We start from the raw sequence: 23,776 nt of genomic DNA on the forward strand, positions 1-23,776 counted from the left end.
TTTCACTTTAAGCTTATTTTACTATAAGATACGAGTATGTATTTATTACTTTTCTTCTTTATATATACGCACTAGCCACTTAACTTTAATACTAGCTATCTAGAATTTTAATATTCCTTCTTATTAGTAGGGTCGGTTCTAGAAAGTCGACTTTATAAGACTTTAACGCCTTATATTTACTTTTATACTAGCAATATATATAAAAGTCCGCCTAGTATAAGTTATAGATAGTAATAAATTACACTTCCAGTCCCTAGATAACATAGGTTTATACCTAAACTAAGAAGTTAGCACGCCTACGAAAAGTGCTATTTTAGCCCTGAAATGATCGTTACGTTCAAACTTATGACGTAGTACTGTAGATAATAAGCACAAGCCAGATTCAGGCATCAACTAGAATATGAGGCATCAACTGCGTCACTTTCGGCAGACGCGACTTGGTTACATGTGTTCTTTCACCCAGGTTACGACTTGCGCAAGCGACTCTTGTTACTGCAATAGCACCGCCGTAAGCTCTCAATCTGGTTCAGGTCTGCAGTCTATGCAGACAGCTCCTTCCTAGCGTCATGGTGTCATGATATTCGTGCAAAGGCTTTTGTCCTCATCATGTCGCGTGCATTTCAGCATTCAGTCTTCGGACTCTTTGGTGCGCAGCCACAAGTACTGCAATTGACTCGGTTCTACATGCTAACACAGGTAGCACTTCTGCTCATCTGGCTGATTGCAGGCCCCTCGATCGCATACGGTGCCGTCACTACTGGCAACGCTGGCCCCAAGTCTGACGATCCTGGCGCCCAAGCACAAGCACAAGCACAGTACGCTCTGCACAAGGATAACCCAAGCCAAGATTCGTCCGGTCACTTGACGTCTAGAACGCACCAGATATGGTCAGAATTACGGGAGAACGAGCCAACGTGGAAAGAGGCTGTCATAGATGCTAGACCGGCTGGTCTGCCAGCGACAGCATGGCACTATTTCAAGGTCGTGTTTCGGGCTCTGTTCATGAATGCTCCTGCTCACACTTCATCTGATGAGCATGGGAAGTTGTCCGCAAAGCTACAAAAGGCTGTCAATGGTCTTTCAGAAGTGGCACCTGTGGACGACGATGCTCTGTTTCTGCTGGCAGAGATGAACTTTTACGGCAATTTCTCTCATCCTCGACGACCAGAGAAAGCACTCGAGTTCTATTCTGAGCTGGCAGACAGAGACGGAAATGCGACCGCCCAGCATATGGTTGGTCTGCTGTACGCGACTGGCCTTGGTGGCGCATTGGAAATCGATCAGGCAAGGGCTCAACTGTTCTACACCTTTGCAGCCGAGCAGGGAGAGGTCAAGGCAGAGATGACTCTGGCCCATCGCTATCATATGGGCATCGGTACTGCAAAGAGCTGCGAAAAAGCCGTCCAATACTACAAGAGAGTTGCAGACAAGAGCATGGATTGGTGGCTCTCCGGCCCTCCAGGCGGGCGGCTTCTGCAACGAAACGCCTACCGTTGGGCTGACGAGGTTGGCGGCGCTTATGGTGAGGCTGCGAGCTGGACCTCATCCGGGCCCTTCGCACCTGACAAGAACGCCATCTATTCCAGCCTCGACAATATGCTTGAATATCTGGACATGAGAGAGCGTCAAGGTGACTTTGGTGCCAGTCTTACACTAGGCAAGCACTTTTACGAGCCGCCGCGAGGTTACAGACGCAATCTCAAAAAGGCCAGGTCGCAATTCATGAAAGTTGCCACCCAGTACTGGACAAGGGATGGCAAGACGATTCCAAAAGCACCCAAAAACATTGAGAAGACAGCCGCCAAGGCTGCCGCATACATAGGTCGCATGTTCTTGCGAGGTGAAGGTACAGAGCAGAATTACGAGAAGGCGGCCATTTGGTTCAAGAGAGGCGTTGCAAGTGGCGACGCTTTTGCTCAATACCATCTTGGTCTAATGTATCGTGATGGCATGGGCCTGCCAAGGGACGGCAATAGAGCTGCCACTTATCTCAAGGCTGCCAGCGAACAGCAACTCGGCATAGCACAGTCTGCACTCGGAGTGCTCTTCCTCGACCAAGGTGATCTCGATACCGCAAGCCGCTACTTCGAACTCGCCAAGAATGCTGGTATAGTGGAAGCCATATACTATCTAGCCGAGTTCACTAACCAGGGTCTGGGACGCCAGCGCAATTGTCACCATGCAGCAACATACTACAAGATTGTTGCCGAGAAAGCAGAGTCTCTTCACTCTGCATTCATCGAAGCAAACTCAGCATTCGGTCGGGACGATTACGAGCGCGCCTTTGTGGCCTCCCTGATGGCTGCCGAACAAGGTTCTGAACCAGCTCAAGCGAATGTTGCCTTTTTGCTCGATCAGAAGTCGAGCGTTGTCTCCCTGCCTATGGTCCCGATCTTCTCAAACCCACTCGAAAGCGTGCCTTCGTCTCAGCGCACAAAACTTCTTGACAACCCAGAACTTGCCCAAGTATACTACACCCGCTCTGCGCATCAACAAAACATCGACTCTCTCATCAAAGCGGGCGACTATCATGCCGCTGGAATCGGGACACCAACACGCACGTTGCCTGTCAAATCGAACAAAACAACGCCTTCGATCGAAGCAATGTACTCTTGCTATTCTATGGCAGCTGAACATCCTAATGCCGCTCAAGCTCTCTGGAACATGGGCTGGATGCACGAGATCGGTGTTGGTTCAGTTGAGCAGGACTTCCACATGGCAAAGCGCTACTACGACCTAGCACTTGAGATGAACAAGGAAGCATATCTCCCTGTCAAGCTTGCACTTCTCCGCCTGAGGACACGGAGCTGGTGGAATGGTGTCAGTGGCGGTAAAGTCAAACCAATGGAGGGTGAGGACGATGTAGAGGCTAAGAAGGGACCGAAGAGCATCAAAGAGTGGTTCAGCCGCTTCATCGATAGTGCGCTGGAGATGGAGGCTCAAGATTACGTCGAGCGGCAACAGCAGGGCGACTATGGCGATGACCTGGAATACATCGCTAACGGCGAACCAGGAATGCCTGGCGGAGACAATGAGTACTGGTACACTGGCGCGCAAAGGCAAGAAGGCGATGATCTATACGAGGATTTTGATGATGGATTACTCGAGAGTTTGATCATCATTGCGCTCGCTGGTGCTTTAGCTATGCTAGTCTATGTTAGGGCACAGCGGCAACGTGACGCAAGAGCACGCGACGGACAAGGCCAAGGTCCTGCGCCGGGCAACGGCAATCTTGGACCTGTGGGGGCTAACGGATTACAGCCAGTGCTGGTCCAGCCTCAGCAAGGAGTGGGACAGCAACAGGCGCCGGGCCAGAACGGTGGATTCTTCCCCAATCCAGGAGACCCAGAGTATCAGGAATGGGTTGCTGGTGGTGTTGGACATTGATAGAGGAAAAGGAGAACATACATGAGCTGCAATAGATTGGCTTTTGGCCTTTGTGAATGGTCTTCTCGATCGTCTGCTCTTCTTGTATGCACCGCGCGCTTTGCCACCAGGTAACGTCGTGGAGACTTACCGATAGTAGTGTCTGTGGTTGCGGTCGCAATCTCCTTCTCGAGCGCGACGCCGCTCCTTCCTATCAGTAGCGCTGCTTTGCACCTTCCTCGATGACAGGAAGAGTCGTACCTTCCTCGTTGGTCGCCAACCGGGTCGTCCCTTCCTCGGAGGATCAGAGTCGCGCCTTCCTTAGCTGATCGGTGGATTGTAGCTTCCTCGATAACTACCAGTGGACCGCACTATCCCCTCTACGCCTTGTCGTCCCGCCGCACCTTACTCGGAGATCGCCGGTCACGGCGCGCCTTCCTTGGCTTAACCTCCTTCGCGCCTTCCTACCTTTTGGCTCAGTCGCGCCTACCGTCGGAGATGGATCGGCCCTTCCCTGACACGTGAATCGTACCTTCCTCAAAACATCAGGACGGGTCGCACCTGCCTTGCTTCATAGGCCTGCCCGGTCGTGCCTTCCATCCTCGAAGTATGTCGTTCCTTCCTCGCATGAATATCGGCTGCACCTTCGTCGGGCTCGGCCGTGCCTGCTACGATGCGTATGTCGTTCCGTCTTCATCAACACATTAGGATGGGTCGTGCCTTCTCCAAAAAGCCGGTCGCACCTGCCTTATCTTCTAGGTCCGCCTAGTCGCACCATCCGTTCTTAGAATATAGGTCGTTCTTTCCTGAAAGGGACTTGATCGCGCCTTCTCCGGGTCTGGGTCGTACCTGCCACGATGCGTGGGTCGTGCTTTCCTCAAAACAACAGCTTGGGTCGTGCCTTCTCCGAGAATGAGTCGCGCTTGCCTAGTCTTCTAGGTCTGTCCAGTCGCGCCTTCCATGCCTCAGACACGGGTTGTTCCTTCCTCCGAAGGACTTTGGTTGCGCCTTCCTCGGGTCGAGGTGAGTTGTACCTTCCAGTAGAAATCACCTGGGGGTGCCTTCCTCGTAAGTTGAGATCTGGGTTGTACGTTCCTTCCTTGCTTGCTTCACTTGCACCTCGATCGCGACTACCATTGCGAATTCGACAGTTCGGTCGTGCCTGGTCTCGAGGATTGAGTGCACGATACATGATTGGAGGGGCGATGGACTTTGGTTTGCAGTATTGCGTCTGCTTGATACATGGTGGCACGGGCATGGACCGTCTTGGTGTCGCAATAGGGAGTTGTGTTGTGTTTGGGTGAAGAACGGTTAGCAAGTAACGAGGCATCTGGATGGTGGTGTCAGAGTAGAGCTGCGGAGATTGGGCATCGGAAGGATGTAATGTGGGACGAAGAGGCATTTTCCCGAGCTCTGTATCTAATTCCGAGATTTGAGGTACTCCTGTTGGTTTGCAATTGCCTCAGTACGCCACGGCAACTGCCGATGTCCCTTCTCTAGCATGTACTGTGATCGCGCCGTGCAGCCCAGAGCCATGAACGCCTAAACCCCTTCGTTTACCTAATCATTCTGTTTCATCCTGTTATACGCGCACCATGAATCTGTAGACAATTTCTCACGTTCTGAAAGGAGTGGTCGTGCTGTTCTGCTTCATTGACTCACCGACGGCGGTTGGCATTTATTCCCTCCGACGTACCATGTCCTCGAAATCTCGCCGGCGGCCACTCCAGATCATTCTGATAGCCTCGAAGTCGTCATGCAGGTCCTGTAGTACACGGTCGATGGCACTGATGCCTCTAACATCTTCGTTGTGTAGCTCGTTTCTCTCTGCATCAAGCCCTGTCCGTGCTTGCTGGCGGTCACGAATCATGTCTGTCATCAAGTCTGGCCAGAAAGAAGCTCGGTCTTGTAAATTGACACGGGTGAACAGATCCGCTGGGATGTCGATGCGATAGGAAACGATGTTGGGTTGTTGAGTTTCCTCAGCTGGACGAGGTGACGCAAGGCTCGGAAGTTGCGGCGGAGTGGCGGGGCGGCCCACGAGTATTTCTCCGCCATCGTTAACCATCGGCCGTGGGCACGAAGCTGGACGGTCCAGGCGAGGCTTCTTGTTGCTAAGCCCGACTTGATGGACTGGGCCTTTCAGGTCCTCCTCGTCTGTTTCGTCCTCTGTTTCATCTTCGTGCTCCTGACTCGCGATGGTTGTCTCTTGATATCTGCGCTTCGTGCCTGAGGATTCTGGCACCATGGCGTTCGTGCTCGATGAGTCGACGGCTCTGAAGTGCGACGAAGGAAGGATAGCGGACTTCGAAGCGGGCCCATGTGCGGTCTGGGTCTGAGGTTCAGCATCAGGTACAATTGGGTCCGGCATGACCGTCTCTTCCCTTGTGTCTCTTGATACAGGAGTGGGAGGTTCAGTGAAGATTTCGTCGAGATCTGGAAATTCCTTCCGAAGTTCACAGTCGAGCTCAATGCCTTGATTTGCCTCTAGCTCGGGAATGGTCATCCTCCTTGGGTGTTTGGAGGTTTTGCAGACATTGCTCCCTTGCTTTAGGCCCTTGGTGCTTCTTGGCTTGACTCCTTTATCCTTCTTCTTCAGCCCAGGCAACCACTTCGTCACAATCTCGGCAAGCTTGTTCATCACTTCGTCCCTACTGCAGTAGTGTATCCACTGGCCATTATCTCTATCCCGAGGAAAATGATATCTGCCAGCACCAGTGTCAAGAAATCGGTCCAAAAGATTGCTAAGTCCCTTCAGCTTCAGGTTCACGACTTGTTCCCGGGAGCCGCAAGTCTGGTCGAGATAGTCAAGAATCTGCGTCTTGATTGTGTTTTGGTCTCTCGGTCTCTCTAAGCCGATTTCTCGGAAGGTATCTGCGATAGATTTTCGTTTCGACATGATCGTGTGAGGGAACAAAGAAGTACTGGTGTATCATGCCACATTTGCTCCAAAATCGCTGTCTCAAGTATGACATTGTCGAAATAGACAGCTCGAGTGAGCCTCTTGGGGCTGAAGTAGGCTGCAGCATGGCTTCAGTCAGCCTTGCAGAACAGGCTCACACCCACTGCTTGCGAGAAGGTTCTCGGCTTGAGAACAGAAGCTGCATATGCTATCCATACTGCACTAAGCTGCAGCTGGTCAGAAGCATTATTGAAGCCACAGGCTTTACCATTTCGAGCTTCCAAGTTAGGAGTACGACCGTGACGAGAGTCTGCACATAGGGTGGCTCAGCATGTAGTGCCATGACTAGCAGTGGATCAGGTCTGGCTACTGCGATTTGCCATGTCTTGGGGCCGTGCCTATACCTCAAACATAAGGCGTTCGAGCACGGTCTCAGAAAGGTCGGCGCTTAGATAGCGACGCCAAGCGAACCGTTGCTTCTGCTCACTGTCCGCTCAGCTGAACAATGCATGCAATATCCAGCCATATAGTGTCCGAACCATAAATGTCGACCATCTCAATCCCACAGGGCATAAGAGCTGATCTCAGGCTGTGAAGACTCGTTCCGCGCCTTCAGGTGATTGTCTCCTGAATCCTCGTTCTTGGTTTGCATCGAGCATAACGCCACGATCCTCGATTCCAAGTCTGCGCAGAGGTCCCGAAAGAGCTTAGATTTGTCCTGGTGCCTTTTTCGGTCTGCTTGGGTTATCTCCTTGGCATTAGCTCTGTTCAGACTGGCTTTTTCGCACTTGCGGACGTAATCTAAGACAGTATGCGGAATGCTGATGAGCGCGTCTTGCTGGATAGAAAGCGTTTGTATGAAGGAACCGCTTCCAGACAAGGAAATATGTTGTGTACCTGGCTGAGCTGAGGCGGTCCCATCCCTCAAAGCTTGAGGACCAACATGCTGCGCCGAGACTGGCGTATGCAAAGCGTTCCTGATGCCAGGTGAAGTATGAATCACTGTTGCTTGTGGTCTAGTATTACCTGTCGTTATGTTTGCATTTGTCGCTAGTGGTTCGTCCTCGGGAATGTGACGCGGTCTTTTGCTGTTTGCTGCCGGAAGTTTGTTGCTGTGTCGCTCTGGCCCAGTATTAGAGTCAGTGTGCTTGCGCTTTGGGTTTGCGGCGGGTGAAGTGCGAAGATCTAAGGTATGATCCTGTGGACGCTGTTGACGTGAAGCTGTTTTCCTGAGCAGCGTACTCAGCGGCACTTCATCGTCCGACAGACGAACAACTATTGGTTCAGGCGTGGCTGACCATTTCGGTGGGCTTGGAGGTCGAGGCGGGCGCTTCCTCTGTCCGCGCACGAGATCGTCAATGTCCGGCAAGCTTGATGCGTCGGTCTGGCCGTCGTGGGAAATGTCCGGCAAGGTAAAGGCGTCGTCTTCGGTTTCACTCGTTGTTGTGGCCACACGTGAATCATCTGCTGGTTCTGCTGCCCTCGCGACCCCATAAACAGGTTCTCTGACTAGACACGAGCCTGCCAAAACATTCCCAGTGACGGAAGGTCTGGTGAGTTTGGCCAGAGCGGCAACATCCGCCTTCGAGATGTGGTCTTTCCTGTTCTTTATCCATCGCCTGATGATGTCTGGCAAGGCGCTCTCAACATCTTCTCTGCTAGTGCCGTGACTCCAGTGGTTGGATGCACCTCTGCGGGCAAAATAGAACGTGCCTTTGTCGGAGTTAATGAACCTCTTTGATAGACGTTGGATTTCGGGTATAGATAATTTGAGTGCTTGCTCCGTCGAGCCTGTATGTTCTGCCAGAAACAGGAACACATCCTCTCTAAAGACGTCCTTCTCTGCGTCCAGAATACCCAGGTCGGTCATCAACTCTCTGACAGTGCGCAGTTTACCCATGACGGCATAACGTGATCCGAACTGACAATTTTCAAGAATGCCATTGTGACATGTTGTACGTTGAGATGGTGGACCGTTGTCTATTCGTGTTTCTGAGTCACATCGAACATGCTGGACAGATAGTCATGGTGCTCGCAAGGATCCCAGTTGGGGATAGAAGGCATTATTGGTCTAGCTTTTGGCTGCTTGCCAGCACAGCATATATGGCCAATTGCGTACCGCTGTCGGCATGAGGAGGTGGCTCGATCTGGCGTAGCGCGACTAAGCGACCTGCAGAGCTGGTTCGGTTTGAAACATGGCATTTGACAATCTGCATGGACAGACACCACAAGCTCGATCCAGAGTAGGAGTGCTTGATAGTACCTGCACTTCTCGCAACATGTAGATGGCAGGTACAGAAGGTTTCATACCAGGCGATTGTCTTGGCGAGCTTGAATTGCCTGCATGCATGGCAGTATGCTTTTTTGGGCCTGACATAGGCCAGCGCTTAGTAGTGGAAAGCGACACAAATCAACAAATAATGATCACAGTATAGCATCCCGTGGACTGGCGAGGCATATTCGGCTGCCGTCTTGCGGTTGCAGAAAGATGGCGTGCGGTGACATGGTATGGATTTCTTGGACTAATATATTTGTGGAAGGCGTAGCAGATTCGAAGTATCTGCAGTCAGGCAGTGAACTGGAAGCCGCAATTTAGCCCTTTCCCCGCCGGATCGCTCGCTTAGCCGACCTTCCCGTCCGGTGCAGCCCTCCAATCGTTCTCAAACCTTGCCCAGCCGCCTTCGGGCTCAGCGCTCATAGCACAATAATGCACGACCATATCATAGGCTCCATCTCTTGGTATCTGGCCAGCACAGACGTTGCCTCCCATAGCCACATTGAATAGAATAGTGAAGTCACGCATTGGCCTTGACCCTTGTGGTATAGGTGCCTTCATAACAGGTCTGCCGTCAATATGCCATATCAAACGTCCCTGACCCGGCTGTCCATTTGGCTGGTCCCAAGTAAGATCATATCTCACTGGTCGCCTATCCATGTCATGCAGCTGTGTCATCTGAGTGATATGTTTATTCCAATCCGCCCCGTCGTACTTACCCCAGTGGAGGCAAGAATGATTTGTGCGGTCGCCGTTCCAGGTCTCCATGATATCAACCTCTCCATCTCCTGGCCAGGTGAAGGGTTCAAAAGGAAGTAGCCAGAACGCAGGCCATATTCCACTCGCACAAGGGCTTGTAATTACCGCAGTCAATACACCTCTGTCTCTTGCTAGGCGCTGCCGCGACACAAGTCGGGCAGAGGTATATTTGTGGGCTGGGTCTGGGTGATTATTGTTCGAGATAGCTCTCACGATAAGCTTGCCATCCTGCGTATAGAAGGCATTCTCTGGGTTGGAAGTATAATTCTCAAGCTCATTATTGCCCCAACCGTTGTTGTTGCCCTGTTTTGCATCCCATTCTTGCGTGACCGGCGCACCCGGCTCAAAGCGTGCCTGCCAGTAGACAGGATTTATTGGTTGCTGTGGAGGCAGTGGATGTGACTGTGACTGCGGGTTGTAGCCTGGCTGCGGGGGCGGTGGAAAGCCATATTGACCTTGTGGTCCGGGAGGTGGAGGACGATTATAGAGGCTCTGCTGTTGCTGCTGGCCAGGAGGCGGCGGTGTTTGTGGGTATTGGCCCTGAGGAGGATACTGCTGTGGAGGGTACGAGTATTGCGGTGGCTGCTGTTGCTGTTGCTGCCCCTGACTGCCGGGCAGGATATTGTGCTTTGAGTTGAATTTGTCCCACTCGCCCTTGTACCTTTTGAATTGGTCTTTCCACGACATATTGTGTTGACTTCTTGATGGGGAAGTCAGGTTACACGAGGTCAAAAATTAGTCCAATATTAGCACAAAATTCGGATAAAGCAGAAAAGAGATTAATAGTGTCACCATAGCTGCATACTCACGGTAGCTCTGCGTACACGTCGTCTATCGCAGCTTGCTCCATCGGGAATCTTGGAATGACGCACACCAGAAGTTGATCGTCAACAACGTCGTCTGCCTGAGCCATTCTCAGCAGCGTAACGGCTCGTATGATGATACATCAACGTTGTGGTTATTGTGCTCAGTGTTATAGAATTGCAAAAACACTGAGAAACACTGGGATCTGCTGTCCTCGTAGCGATATTCGGCTCTCTGTTTTGGTATGGGCGCAGACTTGGTGGACCTAGAGAGAGTATGCCGATCTTGAATCCATAGCCACGTTACTGGTCTTTCTGATAGAGTGTAGTTCGGCCGGCGTTTTGCTACCAAGCGGGACGGCGATTGTTTTGACACCGAATCGCGTCGAGCCGATGACGAACCTCGTGGACCTCGCTTAGAGTCCTGACGAGAAGTGCGACGCGGTAATTGAGACATTCTAGTGCTTCATGGTGAAAGGCAATAGCTCAAGCTTGAGCTCAATTTCTCTTGGTACTGAGCACGACAAAGTCCGGGCTTTGAAAACGAAACACTGTGATACCAGTAGACGTAGGGAGGAAGCAGAGGTGCAGGAACGTTCCACGCGATCAGGTCCCCAAGCATCTCAACAAGACATACAGAAATATCGGGCAGCGATCTTGGACACAAACGAACCAAGGCTTTCACAATTACAGAGCCAGGAGAAGGCCGCGCTCCAAAGTCCAGGGCAGGCTTTATCAACAGCACGTTCAAAGTCGTCTAACAGCTTGCAAGCACCGCCAAACAGCCCAGCAACCGGCACATCACCGACGATGTCAAAGCTCTCCCCAGCCCTAAAACAACTCATCAACGCCCCCTTTGCGAAACCATCCTACACAGTCGTAAATCCTAGCACCCTAACCCCCACAATCTCCAAACTCGCCTCCGAAGCCCGCGACCACGGCGTCAGCACCCCAGCATGGCTCACCTTCTCCACCGCAACAGCAATGACCATGAACGCCCCGAGCGCAATGACTCTCCTCTGGGACACAGCTCAAAAACAGGACCGTAGCCTAAACCCTGTCCTTACCGCCGAGCTACAAAGGGAAGTAGGACTGAAATGCATCTCATTCAACGGTATCCCCCGGAGCATCAACTGCCTCGGCGCCTTCTACAGCGCTCTCCCAGAGGACGTCAGAACAAAACTCTCAAACAAACCAACGCGTGAGTTCAAAACCGACAACATCGAGCAGCGGAAGAATGACGGCCTCGGACTCTGGGATAGCGTCTACTACGGCTTCGAGCGGAAATTGCTCAGTAAGCTTGGACAGAGCCATCCTGATCTACCAGTGCATATTATTCACGGTCACTATGCGAGCCTGCTGAGTAACCCGAGCAGACACACGTATGTGGACGGGGAGGAGAAGCCGAGGGAAACGCACGTGGGACGGGTTCTGACGAGTTTGGTTGCGATTGCGTGTTTGCGCGCGCAGACGGGTGTGGGACCGCAGGTTGTGAGTCATGTGTTTGGGTTGAGGAAGGCGTATGAGAGGGGAGATGCGGAGGCGGAGGGCGAGGTTGAGGTGCAGGGCGGGAAGTGGCTGAGTAGTGAGGAGGGGAATGCGTGGTTGTTGGGTTGGATTGATGAGTTGGTTAAGGGCATTGGTACGATGCAGGAGGGTGATGCGGAGATGACGCAGAGTAGTGGTGGGACGAGTTTTGCACCGGGTTTGGGGAAGGCGAAGTTGTGAGGTATGGAGTTGGGTTAATGCATCGTATTTCATGTAGGTCTTCAGCATCGTTGATTGGAAGCGGGGACACTAGCGACAGGCGGACCTAGATAGGTGCAATCACTCAAGGACAAGCTGAAACCAGCTGAACTATGGTAGAATCAAAGGATGTATTGGAAAGTCTCACATGGCACATATTTAAGGGTACGCAAATCGATATGCTTGGTTTTGGCGTTTCGATCCAAAGTCTTTTCGTCTCTCGGATCTGCCCGATTGTTGGCACTGCCTAAATTCAATAAACTCTCTCAGTTGGTCTGCCTAGAGGGCATCGACTGTGTATCTCGAAACAGGCTAACCTCGAAGCGGCACCCTGTAGTGCACAAATAATGTGCCCCCGTTTGAGCGCTGGGAACGGCTTCTGGGTAGCACCACGCTGTCAATTCGACTGCGCTTCTGCGTCGTCGCTGAGAAGAACATTGATATACACTTGAGCTCCGCAAGCATTGCTCAGCTTCGTCAGTGTTGCTGTTCGATGCTTTCGAGATAGCCTGACTCTCTATATCGTGGAGGTCTTTGAGGTTGATCATGGACAATTGCGGATGGCGCTTGAACAAAGGCGATGTTTGCCCAGAACCATCAAGGCCTGTCTGGATGTAGGTTTGAACCGTTCGGGAGGCTGATTGTTGCAACGACTTGATCCTAGATTATGGCACGATCCGAAAAGGCCACCGCAATTGTTTTGCTCGATTGAGTCCTTGTATACCCGTGGTCAGCAACGGGAACTGTTGGGCCGTGAAAGAACCCGCATCGTGCGATCAGAGTATCTCGAGGTCTTCGAATTCGACAAAAAGGCCCTCGTCGATTTCAGGTTCAGCCTCGACTGGTCTGCTCGCATAGCATCCCACCCAGACATCATCCTTCATTGACTGCTCATCAAAGAAGTTCACCACCTCTCTGCACTTCCGCCACTGTCTGCTGACGAACTCCGGCGTAGGTACATACCCAGCTTGAAATTGTGTCTCCGGAACCATGTACCACACCCACAGATCTGCGCCAACCCTCTCAAGCTTCAGTCTCAAGCTGGGCATTGAAACGTCTGCAGCGTGTATCCCTTGTATGTGCGGAAAGGCCGGTGTAGACGCCCAATCAACACCACATTTCGGATTTGCCACGAGCGTAGAAATGTGGAGTTCGCCTCCTGTCATTTCTAATGCGACGCGTGCCCATTTATGTGATGTCCGATTCAAGCGGGGGTCCACGACGACGTAAGGCCTTCGGAGCGACCGCGAAGATTGCTGGCTTTGTACTGGATGTCCTCCGAGGAAGATGACAAGGCCGCCTTGATCCCAATCGGCCTGGAAGTCGACTGACACAGTGACTTCTGCCAGAGTGAAAGGTTGCCGTTTGCGGTGAAGGAGCATAGGCGCGGTGAGCTCATCCTCTTCAAGCGATTTCCTGCTTAGTTTCGTGTTGGATGGTGCTGTGAGAGAAAAGTACTCCGTCGCTTCATCTGAATGCTCAAACTCTGGTGGTGTATTGAGGACTTCGTACACAGACGACGAAAGCTGCATCCTCGCAGTTTGTGGTCTTACAACCACTGGTATGTGCATTGGGTAGTATATTGTCTGGTCGAAGGCAGAGCTTTCTGAGGAGGAAGCAGCAAATGGCGCTCTTATTGTTTGGCGAGGCTAACTCAGGTTCGCGTGCACTGGTCTGCGCGATCAGTGAATGACAATGGACGACTCACCTTTACAATATCAGGCAGGCCAGAAGTGGTCGCGAGCAAGAGCAAGCCGCAAATATATGCGCGGCCATCCATAGAGTCATTGTTCCACCAGGAGTTGTCTCGGTCAGAGACCTTGTTTTGCTTCAGCTTTCAAGCATGAGCATCCTAGTAGTGCCTTTTCCGGGAATCATCCAGACGAGATCTTACTAAATCGAACGCCTGCAGATGTAGCCCATGATCAACGTAGGTCAGTGGTATTGGCCTGAATGCTGTCAGATGCTCGCGGAACACTCTGAATGGCCGAACTAAGACTGCTCCGGCACGTGGCACTACCAGGTTGCAGCGTCAGCGATCTGGGACATGAGGTCGCGAGAGAGCTGAAAATGATTCGCCATGGTGGCGATGAGAATGTCCTCGGCCAGTAAGATTACAGAAGCGCTTGTAGGCCCCTGGATATTGGTTGTGGCAAGAAAGTGTAAGTTGCAAGCTCGAGCCTCTGAACAGCTGATACCAGAGCACAAGCTTTGCTACGTGGAGTCAATAATTGCCTTTCATGGTTTCTGTGCCTGTACAACGTCGCAATATAATAGAACCGCACAACCGACGACAGAAGAATGGTTGCAGGCCTGGAGATTGTCAGGGGTTGTTCTTCCAAGTTGTCGGACAACAATTTCGGTATCGCTTCAATGTGTATTGTGTAGATTGTCTTAAGCGAGACTGTATCAATGGCCACACTATGTGGCCTGACAATAGTGCCTTGACAGAAAGCGAAAATGCATGTTCGCTATTGACAGTAGTCGCTGGTTGAAGAAAGACTATCGAAAATGATGAACGAAAGCAAAGCTTCGCTACACTAATTTAGGGGTCAGCTCGCCTGAGGACGCCCGCTGATTCGCTGATAGAACACTCCCGCGGGCGCGCCTCGATCAGCGTAGGCTCCTTCCGTTGTGGATAGCGACCTTGGCGAGCTGCCGATAGCTCAGGACAAGTTGCATGTCAGAACCAAGTATACAAAACTCTTCACACTATTCGTGGCAGAAGCTATGCGTCCTCTCGGTGGGTGATGTTGCCATCCACACAGAGTGACCTTTGCAGCAAAAGACAACGATACCCTGTTGCGGCTGCACATCCCCGAGTCACAGCCCTCGAGCACGATCGTCCCATCCGCAACGCCGCTGGGATGCGACCACAGTCATTGCAGAACACAGAAGCACGTTCAAGGTTGGTTCCATACCAACCGGTTAAAGAGCTTCGAGCGGGTTGTAGCGGCCAGCAACCATGAATGACAAGTCCCCGTCGTGGTACAAAAGATTTCCTTACCGCGACTTTCCGCACAGAAGGCGGCCTGCGGTGCATGCTAGGGGTGCGGAGGAAAGATACCATCCGTGTAAAGTCGGGAACGCGCAGCGGCATGGTTAAGGGCACGCATGTTGCACTGTGATTGCAGAGGAGGAAGGTGCAGACGGGAGCAAATTAGAAGCGAATTGGTCGGACACAACACGATTCATGGTCGATCAGGAAGGCACGAAGAAGAACACGTGGAGAAACATGTGCTATCAATGCCATCATTGTGAGACCAAGACGCCTCGGATTGCCGGTCCAAACCTAGCCCGATATACAGTGAGTGTCCTTTCCAAACCATCCATAGCTCGATATGCAATTTGTAGATCTCCAGCTGTTCAAACCAGCGGCAAGCTGCATAATCCGATCATCCGTCTCACATCTGCTTCACATCAGGTGCAACCGCAAATTTAGCGTCCGTCTTGCTCTTAATATCCTCCACTGTGACACCTTCCGCAAGCTCAGTCAAGGTTAGTCCTCCTTTCTTCCTGTCAACCTGGAAGACGCAGAGGTCTGTGATGATGGTGCTCACAACGCTCTTACCAGTCAGAGGCAGACCGCAGTCCTGAACGATCTTGCTACGGCCATTCTTGTCAACGTGATCTGTAGCAACCACAATTTTGGTCAGATCAGGGTTGGAGACCAAGTCCATGGCACCTCCCATACCCTTGAAGACCTTGCCTGGGATCATGTAGTTGGCCAGATCACCCTCGGCGCTTACCTGCAGAGCTCCAAGTATCGAGACGTCAACGTGACCACCTCGAATCATGCCAAAAGAGTCAGAGGAATCAAAAGTTGAGGCGCCAGGGAGAAGTGTGACGGTCTCCTTGCCAGCATTGATAAGATCTGGGTCAATTTCATCCTCGCTTTCCGGATACGGTCCCATGCCGAGAATCCCATTCTCACTTTGTAGCCAGACATGGACATCAGGCTTGACAAATGAAGCTGCAAGAGTTGGAATACCAACACCGAGATTGACATAATAACCGTCCTTGAGCTCCTGCGCTGCTCGCTTCGCGATTTTGTTCCTTCGCGCTTGGGCTGGGCTGGTTTCCGATGTGTCTTCTTTCGATGCTAGCTTCTTGACTTCGACTTCTTTGCCTGCTGTTGCTTGAATGATGCGATCAATATAGATACCAGGCAGATCGACCTGGTCAGGGTCGATTTCACCAATCTCCACAATTTCATCTGCTTCCACGACGGCGACTTCGGCTGCTTTCGCCATGACTGTCGCATACGTCTTCGTGGTATACTTGAATTGGCAGTTTCCAGCTTTGTCGACTTTGTGGGCACGAAGAATAGCAAAATCACCAGTAATAGCAGATTCCATGAGGTACTCCCTGTTGTTGAAGATTCTAGTTTCCCTAGGTTTACCGGCCTCGATAACCATTGGTTTACCGCTGCCATCTTCTGCAGGCTGTTGACGAATAGGGATCTGACCAGATTGGATGAATGTCTTGACGCCGGTCGAGGTGAAGAATGCAGGTATACCGGCACCGCCAGCTCGAATCCTTTCGGCCAGTGTTCCTTGAGGGCAGAGTTCTATTGCGATTTGGCCGGTAAGATACTGCTTCTCAAGGCTCTTGTTACCACCCAAGTATGAGCAGATCATGCGCGAGAGCTGACCTGTTTCGACCAGTGCAGCCAGGCCCTTGCTACCAAGGCCAGCATTGTTCGAGACTGCCGTTAGATCTTTTGTCCCGCGTCTCCCGATAGCCTCAATGAGCGTCTGCGCAACACCACACAGCCCAAAGCCTGCCGACAGCAAAATAGACCCATCTTTGAGGTCTTTTACCGCATCATCGGCATCCTTGTAGAGCTTAGAACTCGGTCTTGTTGGTGCGGGCTGTGTCTCTTCTGGCTGTGGGGCTTGTCGTCCTCTCGACTTCGACGTGCTGAAGAGCCTCACATCCCCTCTGACGTCATAGTTCGCAGCAAAAGCTTTCGTCGCGCTGTCAATAGTGAAGCATCGCGATCTTGAAGAGACCACATAGGCCCTGGATATGGCGCTCTCCAAAAAAGTAGACATGTCAAAGTCCTAAGGGAGTGACCTTGGTGACTGTCGTGAGGACGACGAGAAGCGAAGAGACTTGAAGCTCTCCCCATCCTGAGCTCGACTATTCACGTTGATTATTTACTGGTCGGTTTGGTTAGCGAGCAGAGCGGCTGGGAACGCCGTCCAATAATATAGGGTGATTCACCGGAAGCAGTTATATCGCCGTTTTTATCCACACAAAACTTCACAGCCGGTAGTTCCGGAACCCCGTTTTACGGTTCCTGCGCACGCGAAACGTTCGGAATTCTGTGCTAAAATTAACAGATAGACAGCTGTGTCTTGTATATGATTACAGACTGGCACTTTGAGTTTGGGTCTTCATGGGCGAAATCTCATGATGACCTTACTACGTTAATTTAGGCCAGTCCAGCCAGTCCATGAAAAGGCCATCCTCTGGCCGCAGCCCAGCATTGAAAGTATCTATGTCATCCTTCGCGTTCTGTATAGCTGCAAGGAGCTGGTCGTCCGTCATACTATCAAAGCCTGGGAAGCCTAGGTAGGCATCATCCGACATGGGCTGTAGCGTGTATGGTGCTGCGGCCATACCATTGCTGGAATATGCCAGGTGAGTATTTTGATGGTCCTGATTCTCCCTTTCCGCTGTAGTATTTGTCTCGATCGAAGCTGTATGCTGCTTCATGATGCGTTTTATGTGCTTGCCAAACAGTGCCGATGCCCCTTTTCGGTGCGGCGGTGAAGATCCAATGCGTTCCAGAACGTTAGCGGCCTCCTGAATAGACTTCTTTGCGCTCGCTGCAAGATAGATTTGGTCGCCGCGGCGAGTGGTGCTAAGGCCGAGGACAAAACAAGCCGCAAAGGACACCATGATAACAGAGTTGTTGGGCATCGATTGTAGTCCGTGCTCGTTCTGCACCGCGACCCGGATCACGTTCAATGCTGCGGTCAAACCTGCTGCTCGAAAGAATTGTTTCATCTCGGTCGAAGCTGTAGGATGGTTGATGACGTTGCAGTATGCTGACAACTTGCCGTGCGATACCAAGATCTCCACATAAGGTGGTATGCTACCGTTGCTCCGTCTGATCTGGAACGACCATGTATGATACCAATTCGTAAAGAATCCTTCGACCTTTTCCCGCATGTACTTGACGACATTTGCACCATCACCAATGCTGAACTGATTGTTGTCGCACGTCATTCTGATACTCGAAACAAGAGCGCCAAAATCTCGCCGGAGCACACAGGAGGCGATCATGCTACCATCCTCCTTGTCAGCAATGTCAGACGCATGCCAGGCATCGCATGTATCGATCAGTGGCCCCGTAGGAACAGTCCACGGCCTGCCCCGGGCAAGGCAGACGCCCCTATCGAGCGTGAACAGCGCCATCCATACTCTCTCACGGGCACGGAGAAGTCGGCGTCCCAGAGTAGATTCTGGATCAACATCTGTATGCCCATCCAGATCCAGGGCGCGTTGTGCTTCAATACAATCAGCCTGCGCGATCTTCTCCATTATGCCGTGGGGCCGCATAGTGGGAGAGGGGACAACAATTCTGTTCAGTGAGAGATCAATAGCAATAGTCATGGCAGTAGACAGATAAAAACACGTTTGATCATCCATGGCCCAGTTCTTGCCTGGCTGCATCCAAGGCACATTGACCATGAACGCCAGGACGATTTCCAACGAGCGGTACCCACCAGCAACTATACGCTGCACCAAAAGCTTGCAATGGTTGCTCAGGCGCTTCGAGAGGGCGCCCGTGTCCGGAAGAAATAAAGCAGATGCGGCGAGGATAGAGCTGAAGAGGAACGATGAACGGGAACGGACAAAGCTGGCGGTGTGTATAGCTTGGTCGAGACCCCATCTCGTATGCGAAAGTCGATCGTGAAAGCTAAACGTCTGTCAGTCCTGGTTCACCTCAAGTCCGATTCGGCCCTTACTATGTGAACAACGTCTGAGACTCCTCTCTGGTAACGAGTCCCAGGTCTATGGGATCCGAGTCTGCATGCACGTCAAGTCTCGATGAGGTGGGAGTGAAGAACTCCTGAGTTTCGTCGTCTTCATTTGTGGCAGTTGTTCTATTGTCAGGAGAAACTTTGTCGTTGGTTGAGGGGCTGACTACTGTTCCTGATTGTTCAGGAATTGCCGAAGCGATGGCGAGGAGCTGCAAAGGATTGTCGGCGTTGTTCACTGTCACTTCGCCGCTGTTTTCCGGATGCTCAGCGAATGCTTGGCGCCTGAAGCTCGAAGTCGATAGACTGCGCATGACCTTGGCGCGTTCCATTGGTGATGCGAAAACAGAACATTCCGAAGCCGTGGCGGGCTCCTCCACACTCGATTGTTGCCTGTGCATCGACGGTCGTGGTTGAGGTGTAGAGTCCTTGCTTTCGTCCAGTAGACGCTGCAGAGCTTGCGCGTGTTCATCTTGAATGCCTGGACCGGTTGTGCGTGCCTTCTTGACGGCTTCTTGCACCTGATAGATGGCTTTCTCAAGGCCGGAGCGCTTGTTCTTGACGCCTTTGTATCTGCCCACATGATACTCAGGAACGACACAATCAACGCCAGCGCTCGTGCACTTCTTGCAGGCAGCGGCTTCCGGGGCTCTTAGACACTTCACTTTGCTTCGTCTGCATTCTAGACATGCAGCCTGCTTAGTGCTCGTATCATCGCTTACTTCCATAAACGATCTATCGGTGGCTTCATTTTCAACCATGGCGCTCTCCGGCTGGAGACATCTCAGAGGCAGCAATTCTTTGTTAGACCATAGTAACGATCCAACGGTGTCTTCCCCGGTCCCTGAATTGTCCGATGTGACGTTCCTGAGCTATGGATATTTCGCGGCAGATCAAGACGGATTAAATCTGATGAAAGAGTCGAGACCTCGATGATGCGGCTGATAGCTGTCACGTGAGCAGAGTGGGGTAAGTAGGCGCGCTACCGCCACGGCACGCGACGCGTTAAATCATTCATCCACTTTAAGTTATTACCGGATCACTGCAAGCACCAATTCATATAACGATACAAGCAACGCTGGACGACATGTCGCGAAACACCTATATGCGGAGGTCAATGCTCGCAGAGCTTCTTGAAGGACAGCCGGCCCTGAAAAAGCGGAAGTCAAACCCCTCAGTACCCATCAGCACACTCATGCTTGATGGCCAACGAGCTCTTGACGAGAAGCGTTACCAAAATGCAGTGGAGCACTTCTCTCATGCCATCGACAGCTTGGTCGAGCGAAAAGCAGATCTGCTTCATGTTTATGATCTTCGAAGTGGTGCCTACATCAAGCTTAGTCAGATTCAAAACTCTCTTAAGGACGCCAAGCACATGATTCGCCTTGATCGAGCTGATGAAAGGGGATATTTGAGATGTGCACAAGTCGAACAACTGAGCGGCAACTCAGCAGGAGCCATCAAGGTCTGCGAATATGGTCTCAAAAGCATAGCTTCTTCCACCAAGGGACACGCCCGCCTCGAAGCATGTCTAAATCGTCTTCAAGAATCAGCCAAGGAGAGCATTGTCCTCGAAAAGGGGACAGATCCCATGGGAGTGCTGCCCACCGAATTACTCGATATAGTCATGGAATCATTTGATTACCGGCAGGTAATCGCCATCATGCGTGTCAGCAAAGGTTGGCGCTCGAGGCTCAGATCGTCAGACATCGTTACCCAGACTATCGATACTCGGCAGTCGAGAAGAACTGTGACGTACGAGCAGATCAAAGCCGCCTTTACCAGACTCGGTAAGACACCGAAATCGCTCACACTTGCAAGATTGAACGAGACTGCTGCACGGTTTGCTGGCTCGGAACTGAACCGCTGGTTTAGATGGTCGACGCTTGAAACTTTGGTGGTTGATGAAGGCAAAATCCACCTCGCGAACTGTCGGTTTGAGAAGTATACCAACCTTAAAAACCTTTCTATTGGCCCTGGTGTCGAGGTGCATAAGCCAACAGAAGTTCTTGCAAAATGTCCTTCTTTACAACATTTCGACCTGCGCGGTACATTGACATATAGAGTTATCCAACATTCCTGGTCCTCAAATCCCAACCTGCGAAGCCTCTCGATATGTCCACTGCAGGATGAAGTCATTCAATTAGAAGTAAGTCGTCGCGGATGCTTGCTGGACAACGCAGGATCTGTCTGCTGACAAGACTAATTTGTGTATCAGTTGCCGCCCTACGCATTTCCATTCCCGAACATTGAAGAGATTGAACTAGGAAATATGGTCCTCCGCACGGGTCTCGACCTTTCGAAATGCTCGAAGTTGAAAGAGCTTAGCCTTCGAAATGCTTCCATTCACGAACAACACAATCTGAGAACCCCCCCAAGCCTGCAACGCTTCGTACTCGATGGACCCTTCGCCATGATATTCCCCCACCCAGAAGAGATCAAAATGCCGGCATCGAACCTTCACACCATTAGTGTCAAAGGGTCAGATAGTATTCGCTGTCTGGCGTACGCTATACGACAATGTCTCAACAAGGCCGTTCTCCGAAACGTTAGCATATCAGATTTTATCACTTACAGTAATATCCTAGGCCGACACATCAGCAGCGATCTCAACTTACTCCGATCAACATCAGGGATAGAAGCGCTAGAGAACGTTGATACTCTAGCTCTCAAAGACGACAACATCAAGGACACTGATCTTACGGTCATAAATTCTCTCTTCCCATCGTTCCGGCACCTAGACTTGGAAGCTCCAGAGATAACAGAGGTCTTCGTGAGCGAGCTCTTGAGGCTGCCAGGTACAAAGGTGCAGACCATCACGCTGAGAAACTGTAGCAAGGTATCTACAGATGTGATAAAGTGGAGCAAGCTACGCAAGGTGGATGTGAGGCTCGTTAGGCAGTCGAAGCCAGATGATGTGTTTGGTGGTCGACGTGTCCGTTACTGATCAAGCGAAACTTGTGCCAAATCTTCGAGCTCGTCCTCAGCGCTTACGTGCAGCTTCAAGCCCACCGAGAATACACATCTTAAAGCGCAAACAGAACGATCTGTACACGTTCAGTCTCTCAACACCACGCCTATCTTCGTTGATCAAGGCTCGAAAACGCCCTTCTTCATCTTCATCTTGACTGGCTTCGCCTCCATCAACTCAATCTCCTCCCTCGTCTGCTCAAAATGCACACACCCATACCTCAACAACTCACCAAACGTCCCCTCCGCACAATCAACCCCCTCATTCTCCTTCCTATCAAGCAACACCCCCAACGCCGCAGCCTTAGTCAACCCCTTCCCATGCGTCACCTTCTGCAAACTACTCCCACTCAGCAACCTCCACACAAGCTTATACGCATCCTTCCACTCCCGACTCTCCACATCCCCATCAACCCTAACCCCCAGCAACTCAACAATCCTCTCCCCCAACCCGAACCCAACCGTCTCCTCCGCCCCCCAACTCTCCTTCAACACATCAAAAACCATCACATGCCCCTCCCAATACGCCGAACAATCAAACGCCTCCTCACCACTCGCCCCCTCAACCGGCTCAAGCATACACAACCGAACCCAACAAAGCACCTGCGCAATATACTCCATCACCGTCACCGGCTCCACCGCAAAGTCCCAACGGAACTTACTCGCCCTACTATCCTCGAAATCCAACGTCTTCCCGAACCCAATAAGCGGATTCTCAATCAACCCCTCATGACTCCTCTGTCCCCTCCACAACTCCATGAACAACTCATGCCACCGCTTAACAAACGGATCTCCCTTCCGCGCCGCAACGAAATGATTCGCCATCGTCTGTGCGTACATCAGCGGCACCGCGACATTCCACGGGTCGTTGTCGTCCTCAAGGTGCCTCCAGCAGATCTTATCGATGCTATTGAACATGATACAGCCCACATCAAGAAACACACCGCCGTGGGACAGCGGACACGCCCCCTTGAGGAAATCAGCGGAGTGCGGACCGGTATATGGACCCGTCATCTCGCCCTTGACGAATGCTTCAGGGAGAATAGAGCCGTCGATGTATTGGAGGAAATGGTTCGGGCTGTCGGGGACACTGTCGAGGACGCGGACGGTCCAGGAGGGGCCGTTGATGCGCACCCAGCCGAGGATGTTGCGTTGGCACCACGGGGGCATGGTTGTTAGGCCGCTGTGCCAGTAGGCCCAGATGTTCTTTTCGGATGTGACGGGTTGGTGTTGCGAGAGGGCGGTGAGGATCTCGGCGTCGGTGCGGGTGTCTTTGGGTGAGATGTGGCGGAGTTGGGATTGGTATTCGGGAGGGATGGAGAATTTAGGTTGGGCCATGGTTGGGGTGGGGTGGGATGGGATGTGTTCTCTATTCGGCTGTAGTGAAGGGGAATTCTACTGGCCGTACAGATGGGGAGCTGCTGGCCACATCGTCGAAGGGCCGCATTTCTTATATACGCCTTGCGCGGACGAAATATCCACTTTTCGAATAAGGCATACCCATGCTCGGGGCCGTGTACGTTTGGCCACAAATGCCATAGATGGTGTAATCAGTTAAGGCCAACCGCCGAGACCACGAATCTCAAATAGCAAGATGGATCATTACTGCGCAGCAACGCAGGAACAAAGCAGGGTCTTCGTGTTCGCTTCGAGCCTCAGATGATGGGATGATGGATCAGGGATGGCCATGTATTACGCTGGTGGTGATGTTAGATACAGTAGTGCGATGGCGGCAATGCCGCAGTGCTACTCCTACTCCAGCAACCTTGGCGAGACTCGGCATGTCCACGAGAACAACTAACTTACTCGTACTCGGTACGACTTCTATGCTACTGATTACCAAAGCTGAGCTATCGCCAAGCACCGCACACGGGTAGGTAGCATCAGCCTGATCTCCTAATCTTTGCCTGAATTATGGCAACTCAGTGAGCGGAGCAATAGGCTCAATGGGACCACATTT

General features: G+C 51.8%; 10 protein-coding genes across 10 annotated transcripts; 3 read left to right on the forward strand and 7 right to left on the reverse strand.

Annotated features, from left to right (window-relative positions):
* Positions 1 to 606: 606 nt before the first annotated feature.
* HRD3 (ERAD-associated protein) lies at positions 607 to 3,387 on the forward strand (the record flags this gene model as incomplete). The annotated part of the gene is made up of 1 exon (XM_064870936.1): positions 607 to 3,387. One exon carries the CDS (start codon positions 607 to 609, stop codon positions 3,385 to 3,387), a length of 2,781 nt encoding a protein of 926 aa, XP_064733389.1.
* A 1,657-nt stretch (positions 3,388 to 5,044) lies between these two features.
* Positions 5,045 to 6,265, reverse strand: PMZ80_002504 (uncharacterized protein; the record flags this gene model as incomplete). The annotated part of the gene is made up of 1 exon (XM_064870937.1): positions 5,045 to 6,265. One exon carries the CDS (start codon positions 6,263 to 6,265, stop codon positions 5,045 to 5,047), a length of 1,221 nt encoding a protein of 406 aa, XP_064733390.1.
* Positions 6,266 to 6,824: 559 nt separating this feature from the next.
* On the reverse strand, positions 6,825 to 8,168 carry PMZ80_002505 (uncharacterized protein; the record flags this gene model as incomplete). Its single annotated transcript, XM_064870938.1, has 1 exon — positions 6,825 to 8,168. The coding sequence occupies one exon, from the start codon at positions 8,166 to 8,168 to the stop codon at positions 6,825 to 6,827; it is 1,344 nt and encodes a 447-aa protein (XP_064733391.1).
* A 720-nt stretch (positions 8,169 to 8,888) lies between these two features.
* PMZ80_002506 (uncharacterized protein) lies at positions 8,889 to 9,989 on the reverse strand (the record flags this gene model as incomplete). Its single annotated transcript, XM_064870939.1, has 1 exon — positions 8,889 to 9,989. One exon carries the CDS (start codon positions 9,987 to 9,989, stop codon positions 8,889 to 8,891), a length of 1,101 nt encoding a protein of 366 aa, XP_064733392.1.
* Positions 9,990 to 10,915: 926 nt separating this feature from the next.
* Positions 10,916 to 11,833, forward strand: PMZ80_002507 (uncharacterized protein; the record flags this gene model as incomplete). Its single annotated transcript, XM_064870940.1, has 1 exon — positions 10,916 to 11,833. The coding sequence occupies one exon, from the start codon at positions 10,916 to 10,918 to the stop codon at positions 11,831 to 11,833; it is 918 nt and encodes a 305-aa protein (XP_064733393.1).
* A 794-nt stretch (positions 11,834 to 12,627) lies between these two features.
* Positions 12,628 to 13,383, reverse strand: PMZ80_002508 (uncharacterized protein; the record flags this gene model as incomplete). Its single annotated transcript, XM_064870941.1, has 1 exon — positions 12,628 to 13,383. One exon carries the CDS (start codon positions 13,381 to 13,383, stop codon positions 12,628 to 12,630), a length of 756 nt encoding a protein of 251 aa, XP_064733394.1.
* A 1,872-nt stretch (positions 13,384 to 15,255) lies between these two features.
* On the reverse strand, positions 15,256 to 16,908 carry PMZ80_002509 (uncharacterized protein; the record flags this gene model as incomplete). Its single annotated transcript, XM_064870942.1, has 1 exon — positions 15,256 to 16,908. The coding sequence occupies one exon, from the start codon at positions 16,906 to 16,908 to the stop codon at positions 15,256 to 15,258; it is 1,653 nt and encodes a 550-aa protein (XP_064733395.1).
* Positions 16,909 to 17,281: 373 nt separating this feature from the next.
* Positions 17,282 to 19,607, reverse strand: PMZ80_002510 (uncharacterized protein; the record flags this gene model as incomplete). The annotated part of the gene is made up of 2 exons (XM_064870943.1): positions 17,282 to 18,785; positions 18,844 to 19,607. The coding sequence occupies 2 exons, from the start codon at positions 19,605 to 19,607 to the stop codon at positions 17,282 to 17,284; spliced, it is 2,268 nt and encodes a 755-aa protein (XP_064733396.1).
* Positions 19,608 to 19,933: 326 nt separating this feature from the next.
* PMZ80_002511 (uncharacterized protein) lies at positions 19,934 to 21,793 on the forward strand (the record flags this gene model as incomplete). Its single annotated transcript, XM_064870944.1, has 2 exons — positions 19,934 to 20,995; positions 21,065 to 21,793. The coding sequence occupies 2 exons, from the start codon at positions 19,934 to 19,936 to the stop codon at positions 21,791 to 21,793; spliced, it is 1,791 nt and encodes a 596-aa protein (XP_064733397.1).
* A 143-nt stretch (positions 21,794 to 21,936) lies between these two features.
* On the reverse strand, positions 21,937 to 23,154 carry PMZ80_002512 (uncharacterized protein; the record flags this gene model as incomplete). The annotated part of the gene is made up of 1 exon (XM_064870945.1): positions 21,937 to 23,154. The coding sequence occupies one exon, from the start codon at positions 23,152 to 23,154 to the stop codon at positions 21,937 to 21,939; it is 1,218 nt and encodes a 405-aa protein (XP_064733398.1).
* Positions 23,155 to 23,776: the final 622 nt, after the last annotated feature.

This window comes from Knufia obscura, assembly GCF_036327395.1.
Source record: "Knufia obscura strain CCFEE 5817 isolate CBS 148926 chromosome Unknown scaffold_2, whole genome shotgun sequence".
NCBI lineage: Eukaryota > Fungi > Ascomycota > Eurotiomycetes > Chaetothyriales > Trichomeriaceae > Knufia > Knufia obscura.